Below are 10,633 nucleotides of genomic sequence, written 5' to 3'. Positions count from 1 at the left end.
GGCTCCATTTGAAGGTTGTGAATGTGATTGCAATTAGCAACTTTATTGAAAGATTCTTATCAAATACCATTAATTTTCCTCATGGTACTCTTTAAGTGTTCAAGCTGTCCAGAATGTGTTTTGTGGCTTAAGTAGTGTTGTGTGACACTGCACAACTGCAGTTGATATGTGATAACAACAGGCAGATCTCAGGCAGTGTGTTAAGCAAGCATTTGCTGTGGAATTTGGCATCCTAGAGGTTTAAAATGTTGGCTCTGTGACTTGGAACACTCACAGGACATAAGGCTTTCATTTCTCTCCTATGCTTTGAGTTACTGTGAACTTAGAAGGTTTTCTTTGAGAACCAAGTCTTATGCTGTTGGAATAGATGCAGATGGAGTGTGTCACTTGGAATTCTTAAAGAAAATCTTTAAGAAAATCAAAAGAAATGTTAAAATGTTAATTCTTTAGAACACATAGTGAGATGCTATTTCCTAATGTGCAATTTTTCTCCCCCTATTTGAATCTGGAAAAACAAAACAAAAAAAACAAAAAGCCAAAGCCCATATGTAATATCCCTCCCATACATACAGATATAAAAGTGAAATAAAACAAAACAAAAAAAACACCCTTTTTTTATTCTGTTCCAGAAACATGCGAAGGGACAGGAGTTATTTGACCAGATTGTGTATCATTTGGACCTTGTGGAAACTGATTACTTTGGCTTACAGTTCATGGATGCTTCCCAGGTTACAGTAAGTATAAATCAGTTAAATTTTATTTTCTACAGTAGTTTGAGTTGTCTGTTATAAATGTGTTATCAGTGCTATTTCACAGAGAGATGTGTAGGCAGTAAGGGCTATACTGCTGAAACAGCTGGTATCATTGTTTGGGGCCTGCAAATAAAGATAAATTCTCAAAATAAGACATGTCATTTTGTTACATGTGCATGACTTTTTCATGCTTAGTATGAATATGCAATAATTGCAGGTAAAAGAAAATGTGCTGTGTTTAGTAGTCTCATGGTATTAAAAAATGAGTTATATTTCTCACAAGTAAGGATTTTGCACTACTCGTATCCTTGGTGTTCCAGGCACAGGTTATGTTGCTCTGTAGGTTTAGTTTCATTTGCAATAGGAAAGAATAATTTTCTTTCTCTCCCATATTTAGTGACCTCCAGCATTTACAGGTAAAAGAAGGAAACGGAGAATGGGGGGAGTGGAAAGTATAGTATTTATAATGCAGAGATATGGTTAAAGAACTTAAACCTTGTGACTAAACTGTATTCCTATAATTTTTTTCTCTTTGCTCGCCTCACGTGTAAAGTTATTGTGTATGACTACAACCTGAGTTATGAGTAGAGAGTATACATAGCTGGAAAATAAGTGTGTGCTTTTAAATCATCTGATTATTATGCAGACATTTTTTCCATAATGCAAGAGAATAAAAACACTGTGATGTTCGAACAATATAATGGAGTAATGTAGCAGAAATAGTGATGTCTTGTGAGAAACTGTTGTCATTTCACAATTCTTAGTTTTATTCTCTAACTTTAGAGTCAATGTGATTAGACCAGATCAGTGTTTTACCAACACCTTTGTGATCTGTGTGTTAGCCAATGGCTTTAAGTAAAAAATAGCAAATCTGTCCAAATATTGTTAATGATGATACTGAGAAAGAGGATCTGTGCTTTTTTGGAAGAAAAAGCAAGTTAACATGTTGATTGTTTAATATGCATTCATGAAAAAACATATATTACACGAAACACGTACCGTTTTATGATGGAGATGATCATTAGGATGCAGCTAAAAGAGCAGTGCCTGCACATTATAAGCAAAAGAGATGATATTGCAGTTGATTGTCAAAGCTCTGAATTGGGAACTTCATAGCTGAGAATAGTTACAAGTAGTTCAATAATGTTTCGGAAGAAGGAAGGGAGAAAGGGAGTGCTGAATATCCTTTCCTAGCAAGAAAGAGGGCAGACCAGAACCAGAAGACTTGGTTTAAGAACTGGAGAATGCTTATGTTCGTGAACATTAGCAAAAAGGAAGGATTTTTCATCATGAGTGGTAAGGAGAATGAAGCAGAAATGTCAGCAAATGTAGTTTTCATAAATAGCTGTATTGCTGGTGTTCAGAGCAAAATGTGTCTATGTTCTTGTTTTAGATCTTAGCTTTGCATGCTACTCCTTTCCTCAGTAGTATGGGTGGAGGCAAAAGTGTAAAAGTAAATCTGGACATATGCAGCTACAGAGGGACAGGGGCTATGAACAGCTTCTGGAGGGCATGAAAAGTGCTGTTTGGAGAGGTTTGGCAGTAGGGTTATAGTTTTCTGGATCAGAGTGGGTGTTAAGGACAGACTTCATCTCCACAGGTGCAAAGCTGGAAGCTCTCATTTGTTTTGGGGTTCTGCCTGGCTGAAGCTGAGCAGAGAGTAGAACTTTGTGCCTTGAATCCCTTTATCATCCTTAGCACTATGTGCAAAGAGATTCTATGCCTTTCATGGTCTTTTTTTGAACTTGTGACCTGCTCATTTCATTTGCATAGCAATTAATGCAGAGCCTCCCTGTGCCTCTGCATAGTGCCAGCCCTGCCACACAGTGGCAATTGTGGGACTGAGAGATTAAAGTTGCGTAAACTCCTTGAGGCTCTAAGCCTTTGCCTTTTATTACACGTTCTTGCAAGTCAAACGTCTTTAAGCCACTATTATGAATAAGAGAATACAGAATAGTCTTTGAGCAATGGCAATTACTTCTGTGTTCCAAGGCTAACAGTTTTTCTGTGCGGTATGTTTCTTAGTAACTTTGCCAGAGTCAGACTAAGCAGTGTTGATAACTGGTTTGGAAAAGAAAATCATAATTAGAGCTTATCTGCTTATTGTTTGAACAGTTCATTCTTAATACAAAAATAGAAGTCTTTGATACAACCAAAATGCCATAATGTTGGAAAAAGCAAGATGTTAGCAGTAAGACAGGAAATTCTTACAAAGACTATCCAGTGAAATTTGCATTAGTTTGTATCGTGTATTGTTTGAAGATATCTATGAATACAAGGATATAGAGAATCATTCAATCTAAAGAGCTTTTAATAGGTTTATTCTAAAGCAGAACTTTGCAAATTGTTGCATTTCATTTGTCTGGTACTTAATCCAGAAGCAGAAATACTATGGGAGGACAGGTGTTGTTTTGATAGTGCGTGGAAGAACTTCATGTAGTGGAAAGTCCTTATTTCTAAATGAGAAGATTTAAAGCATAATGTAGATGTATTGTCTGATAATACCCACTACCTTGACTGATTTAGAGTTTATAGGTTGTAGTGAAGAATAAAACTGCATTTTACTGTGACTGTATTATTATAGCTTTGAACCAACTCTTTCCTACCAAACTCAGTAACAAAACTCCTAACCCTCAGCGTTCTGCAGCTGTTCTAGTGGTCAGAAACGTGACTTGCTGTGCCCAAGATCCTCTATGACAGTGATCTCCAAATTGAGTTGCACAGGCGTTGCACAAGATGATCCATTGGACTGCAGGAAGAAAATATCAGAAATTCTATTTTTATATATATATTTAACTGAATTAAAGCCTTTATAATTTCTGACTTGGTATACAGCTAGGCACTGGAATACTCACTCATTCTGTATGTCAGACTATCATGTCACATACTCATAATGTAGGCGAGGTGTCCTGAGAGAAGACTGGACATTCTACGACATGGAGGCTGTGACAGTGGCACTCTTGCTCATTTGTTCTCTTTCAGCGTATTGTTGTGAAGATGTTGAACAGTATTGACCTTCTAGGGTGCAGCAGTAGTTACTGGCCTCCGACTAGACTTCATACAACAGACCACCACCACCTGATCACTGATCACTACTACATGACTGGCTGATCAGTTAGTTTTCAATTCCACCTCACTGTCTGCTTTTCTGTTGCTTCTGTTTGTGGAAGGGTAAGAAGAGAAAGGAAAAGTGAAGAAAGGAGACGGGAGTCAAAGAAACGATGATTATTATTAGGCTCTCCCTATCTTTCTTGTTCAACTACTTGTAACAACACTTATACAGGGAAGCAGTGCTCAGAATGATTCTCAGTCAAATGTAGGAGGTCTCTGAAATGGTTTAGCGGTAATGGAAAATTTGGGGGGTTTTGGTTACTTTTACTGGGTCATGTGGGACGTGTGTGTTATAGCAAAAGTAGGAAGACTTGAAAGACTGGAAATTGCAATAGTAAAATCTTGTGATACTACACTCCACAAGTTGAGTCACCATGAGGAAGGAGGGTTTGTTTTAGTTTGTTTGCTTTTTTTTTTTTTGGAGAGAGGAGGAGGAGCTGCTCTGTGCAAAGCATTCCACGGTTACTTGGTGTTCCTGACATTTATTTGAAATTGTTGGTAGCTAATGATTACTCATTTTTGTTCGTTCTTTATCTCTTACTCCAGATTATCATAAGAAAAAAGAACTGTGGTTTGCTGCTTTTTGTGAGCTGCAACGTATTCTATCAGGATACAGATATCTCCTTCTGTGGTGGCATTCTTTGTCTTAGTTGTCTGTCCTGTGCTATCCTGTGATAGCAAAACAAATGCCATCCCAGTCTCCTTAGTTTTACATGAATTCTAAACAAAAAGATTGCCATTGTTGAGTAGCTTGAAATTTCCTTTTGTTTACTTCATGATTGTTCCTGTTTATGAGAATGTTTATAGACTAATTGAGAAGGAAAAAATTGATACATATTTGCTTTTTGTTTGTTATTTGCAAATGAGCTGCTGTAATCTTTCAGGTGTGAAACATTAGCTGGGAATGCATGAAAACAAAAACATTAATACCTTTTTTTTTTTAATTGAAATTAGAGAAAAGTCTCAGTGAACATCTAACACCTTTATGCTATCTCTAATGTCACAAAGGCTCCTTATCTCTAGCTTAAAGAAGGATCCTGTGTAATAGCCTTTCACAGCTGGATACATACCACAGAATCACAGAATGGTCAGAGTTGGAAGGGACCTCAAGGATCATGACTCTCCAACCCCCCTGCTGCATGCAGGGCCACCAACCTCCCCATTTAATACTAGACCAGGTTGCCCAGGGCCCCAGCCAATCTGGCCTTGAACACCTCCAGGGATGGGGCATCCACAACCTCTCTGGGCAGCCTGTTCCAGCACCTCACCACTCTCTCTGTGAAGAATTTCCCCCTGATATCCAACCTAAATCTTCTCTTCCTTGACTTAAAACCATTTCCCCTTGTCCTGCAGTTATCTACCCTTTCAAAGAGTTGATTCCACTCCTGTTTGTAGGCTCCCTTTAGGTATTGAAAGGCTGCAATGAGGTCACCCCGCAGCCTTCTTTTCTCCAGCTGGACAAGCCCAGCTCCCTCAGCCTGTCCTCACAGGGGAGATGCTCCAGTCCCCTGATCATCTTCGTGGCCCTCCTCTGGACCCTCTCCAACAGCTCCCTGTCTTTCTTGTACTGTACATATATTGCACTCTGCAGACAGCTGTGCCATGTTGGATGTATGTGCACATGCAGTGAATGTATTGGACACATTGGGAAGTGCTGGATTTATGAAGCGGGCAACATGACTTTTGTGCAAAGTCAGCCTAGCAGGTGCTGGTGGCTATGATAGGGGCCAGAGTTTCCTAAAGAGGTGAGAGGCAGGACTGTCCTGCAGTGAGTTGTCCTGATAAGCTTCTGACTGACTGACTGTCTTAATATTGACCAGTTCCTGAATAGGGTTTTGATTTATTTACAATGAAAACTAAGAAGGCAGTGGTGAGAGAAAATGGAGAAGAGTGGTTTTTGTGAAAGCAGTATTCCAAGTAAGAAAATAGAAGGAATGTGAAACAGCAAGAACTACGTAGCCCTCAACATCCATCATTCACTACAACCATCAACAATATATTGGAATCTCTCTGACCAGGACATTGAAATTTTCATCTGTATGGAAGGTGCCCTTGTGTCCCGCCCGGTTTCTGAAAAGGTCAGGATCACGTATGCTTTACCACATAGTTTTCCAACACTGCAGTGTAAAGTAATCAGGACAACAAAAAATAGTATCTTAATGCTTTTTTCCATACACTATAAACTAGACTCATGGATGTTTCAGTACCTATTGGCTCAGAGCCCTGCTATATCTGAATTTTCTTTTAAGGGTTTATTGTCATTCAAATCAGGAGGTTTTTATCCAGCTGCTTGCTTTTGATAGTACTACTACTACTTTTTCTTAATTGTGTGAAGGATGTGGAAAAAAGAACAACTTAAACTAGTCAATTAACCTCATATTGTGTTATCTGGGAGTCTTTTTCCTTATGCACTGAATAATACTGTAACTATGAGTGCTTGCTAAGCAGAAAAAGAGAATAGGGAAAAGCCTTACCATTTGATACACTGATATTGAGAGAAAGGGACTGGTAAATACTTTAGTAATGCAAAAGATTTCCTTTTCTGCTTCTGGCAGAAACATCTCATTTTCCCTTAAGTAAGTCCCCTTAAATAAACTGTCAAATTAATCTGTGACTGCTTCCCCTCCCCAAATCTCCTATTTCTCTGGATTATGTGCTCTTTGGGATTGTGGTTGTTGCAAGCTGTGTGTGTATGGATTGTAGCCCAGAGTAATGGATACAGAGCACAGCTGGAGAGTATCAAGAGCTGTGCAGGTAACAGTATCGTATGTACTGTACTTGGTGCATTGACAACTAATAGTGACAATGATATGAATGCCAGCTCAGTAACTGTTCAAAAGTGGCTTGACTGACTTTATAGAAATGCTTAACATTTAAAGAACAACTACTACTAGCTGCAGCTGTCCAAGCCTGTACTGCAGTCCGTGAACATTTTACGACAGACTCTGAAATGTTAAGAATTCCAATGTTGAGTTTTCCAGCAGCCTTCACTATTTCAGAAGAGCTGGAGACCATTTCCCCAGTATAGACTTGAGAAGCGGCCATGCAGGATGGGCGGTCATGACTGCCTATTAGTGATGCTTCTCTACCTCTCATTAGGTGTGTAGAAGTCAAATGTTCAATCTGTCGAGGACTGAATAATTTTGCTGTTTTTGCTCGTGTATGATTGCAACAGAAGTTGAAGTAGTTTCCTTTGTTTTCTCTTACAGATTTAGTCGAGGTTGTTGCCTGTTTGTTACAAATTGTTTCAGTTTATTTTTGTGGGGTGCAAGAAGTGTTTGGGGACAGGCTTCAGAATTGAAGGCGATTTTGTTTTTATTACTGGAGTTGATGTGGAGTGGCATTAGCTTTCTTAATTTTTATAATAAATCTAATGAAAACTATGCTACACTGGACAATGTATTTATATAACTTTGGGGTTCTTTTTTTTTTATTTCTGGTACACAAAATTTCACCATCAAGAGGAAAAATCTTGCACATGCAGTTGTTTTGTGTGATAGTGATTATCAATCTTGACATTCAGTTATGTTCTGTTTCTGTTACTTCAAGTCTGCAAAGCAAAATCTTGCTTGGGCTAAAGCAGATTGATTATCATATACATATGAATTAGGATAGGATAATGGTCTTGAAGGATGCTCCCATGACTCTCCATTATTCACGTGAAGTTTATCTGGATTGCAGATAAACCATGTCATGTATCAAGATACTTCTGAGATGGCTCTGTACAGAGTCAAAGTAGGATACTCTAGGTTTTTGTGAATCCCACTGCTTGGTTGTATTGAATTCCAACATTCCAGAAATTGTGCTTGGACTTTTTCAGTTCTGTCAGCCTCACTATTCACTGTGATAATTAAAGCATTACCATGGCAGGTTTTGAAATTCATGTGAGATTATTTTGTTGAGTTTCAGCACATAAAATATATATATATATCTTCAAGTAATCTATGTACAGTGTGACCCTAAATGTGTTTTGAAATGGGCATGTGCAGGGTCTCTATGGCAGCCTTTTCTTATTAGAGGATTACAGGTTAGTCTGTAGCTGTTAATCTAACTGCTGATTTGGCAGTTCATTTGAACTAAAAGTTACCACATATGTTCTGAAAAGAAGATAAATGTTTTGCACAACCACAGTCACCTTCCACACTTAAACTTGTTCTCATCCTATAGTTCTGTGACCAGGAAAATGCTGCCTTCTGACTTTAGAAAAACCCTGAGAAAATACTTGCTCTGCATCTGAGCGTCAACATGCTGTGCTTAGAAAACAAGACTCCTGGAACAGGAAGTAATCTCATCACATTTTTTCTGCTCTAGCCAAGCATGAAATGTAGACATCTGTATTGCCTTTGTGATAAACATAATCATTAGATTTGTGAGTTTTTCTGACAATGATTTAGTAGAGCGCTTTTTCAGACTGGTATTGCAGATTGCTGAGGTACTATGGACTATTTCTCAGGACTTCACAGAAGTGAACTAGGAGGGGGAAAAAAGTAATACTACTGGCAGCAAGTTTGAATTAACTGTACAAGAGTCATCTCCTCCATGGGAACATTTTTAAGAGCTTGCTTTGAGAGAGACGGAAATTTTTCTGGCAATCTGCAAGAATTTTTCTTAGAACACAGGAATAGAAACCCTTTTCCTTCCAAACGTAGCTTGTACTTAACTGTTTTCTTAGTTTATCTTACCTCTGTAACATTATTACTAACAGCAGCTGTTGCACCATTTTTGTTTTTTAATTCAGAGGAAAGTTGCCTCTGTGGTATTCATGATCCAGAAACATGGAGATTGTTTTCATCCAGTATCATAATCTACACTTACTGAGCCATTACTAATTCCTCTAACTCAAAAAATTTTGTTTCAGTTCAAGATTTTTCCACAGAGAACATAATAGTACAGAAAAGTCTTGTGTGCCTTTACCACTTATGGAACCTTGCAAGTATATAAGTTTAAAACAAAAACAAAAAAAACCTCTGTTAGAGAAATAATCCCCCCGCCAGTTCACGAGTTTACCAAACAAACTGGAAATGTTAGGAGGAGGGATAAGTAAGGATGATTACAGTATTCATTAAACAATAGCCTAGAAAAATCTTAAACTATTTTCCCATACCAGTAGAAGATCTCACAGCAAAATAACTCTGATTTTTTTTTTTTGTACTTCAGCTGTATTCAGTGAAATGGGGAATTGCAATACAGTGAGATATAAATAACTCTCCTTCCACTCCTAGATTTCTTTTGTTGCAGGAACAAAGACCATATTTGTACTGAAACAGCACACATCAGGTGGCAAAGGATACCAGGAAGAGGAAACTAGGCCTGTTAACTACAGAATAGTGCTGTCTCTCCGTTTCCAGCTCTGAGGTGTTCCCTCAAGTCTCCCACTGTCAAGCTTACTAGCAGAATGTCTCTCTTCTCTAGATTCAAGAACAAACCACACCACTTCTGCGGCATCGTGGCTCCTCATTTGGAGGAAAAGCTCTCCTGTCTGGTTGGAAGAATCATTAGCAGCTTCTGACTGATAGCCTTAAGGCGTGTTTGCAAGGAGAAGCTCATTTCCCTTTTAAGAGACCCACTAGAATGTCCGCAGCCACAAGGCACTTGTTAGTGAGACTGTGCTTAACATTAGTTTTCAAGTTGAAGCTGGTGATTGTGTGAACATGGGTCCAGGTGTTATAGGAGAGACGCCACCTTCCCACGTGGTTGTGGGTGTCCATTCAGGTATGTGGAGGCAGGACAGCTGACCCTCAAAGATCCAAAGTGATGGGAGAGATATTTGCATGTGTTTGGTCCAAGCAGCTACTCAGAACCGGCCTAGTTGGATCCAGTTGCTCAGGACCTTCTTTCTTCCTAGTATGCTCAGTGTCAGAGGGCATAAAAGCTTGTCTTCTGGTGGGCCTGCTACAGGGAGGGTTTGTTTTTTGTAGGACCTGGAAGGTTGCAGGGGCTGAAGGCCCCTTTCCTGGGAATGATTCCTTGCTGTGTTTTGCTAGGCAGAAAAGCTACCTTGCATTCTACCATGTACCCTGGATTCTGTCAGCCCCTTATCTCAAGAGTCTTGTGTTGTAGGCTTGGTTCTCACTGAGGAGCACATGTAGTCCTTTGAATCTGCTCACTCAAGGAATGGGCTTACTTGGTGGCACACTGGGCACACTGCCCAGGCTAGGCTTCTCTTTCAGGGGCTTCTCTTCTCTGTCATGCACCACCATGTGTTGCTTTTCCCCTTACAGCCACAGGACTTTTTCTACAGAACTGCTCCTCAGTCAGTCCCAATGTTGCATGCACATCCAGCCTTCTCCACTATGGGCACTTGCTGCTGTAATTATCTGTTTTGATCTCATAGAATCCTCATTAAAATAATTTCTTTAGCCACTTGAGGTCCCCGACTGTAAAACTGTACACTGCCTGCATAGCAGCTCTGTGATTTGGATTCATCAATAGCCCTATTGAGGTGCATTCAGCCACATTATGTAGATTACTAGTAAATATATTAAGCTTTGTTGACTGTACTGTTCATTAAATCTTGTATTCAGAAAGTTCAAAAAGTTGTACTTCAGCAATTTATTTGAAAACTGTTTTGCTCTGTGTCTACATTTTTCAATTGCAGCATAACTTTCTAGGATGGGTCAGAGAAGTTCATACGGATTCATAAGGAACAATCTTTTCATTGAAAAGAAAGAGCTTGAAACTCTTGGGAGCAGGCAGTGTTTCTAACTACGTGCTTGAGTAGTCCCTGGTTTTCTGTGCAACTTCAGTTCTGGTCCGTTTCTGTCACTACC

The 10,633-nt window shown here is 39.2% G+C and overlaps 1 protein-coding gene across 1 annotated transcript in view; it reads left to right on the top strand.

The window, feature by feature from the left end:
* Positions 1-590: 590 nt before the first annotated feature.
* EPB41L4B (erythrocyte membrane protein band 4.1 like 4B) overlaps positions 591-10,633 on the top strand; it is a gene marked incomplete at its 5' end in the record, with an annotated part of 117,738 nt that continues 107,695 nt past the window's right edge. Inside the window, one exon of the mRNA XM_031552800.1 lies at positions 591-734. Coding sequence (XP_031408660.1) covers positions 591-734 — 144 coding nt within the window. The remainder of the gene's footprint in view (positions 735-10,633) is intronic.

The sequence above is a fragment of the Meleagris gallopavo genome, chromosome 3, assembly GCF_000146605.3.
Source record: "Meleagris gallopavo isolate NT-WF06-2002-E0010 breed Aviagen turkey brand Nicholas breeding stock chromosome 3, Turkey_5.1, whole genome shotgun sequence".
NCBI classification, from domain to species: Eukaryota; Metazoa; Chordata; class Aves; order Galliformes; family Phasianidae; genus Meleagris; species Meleagris gallopavo.
Note: the sequence above shows the minus strand (reverse complement) of the source record. Positions and strands in the feature narration are given on the sequence as shown.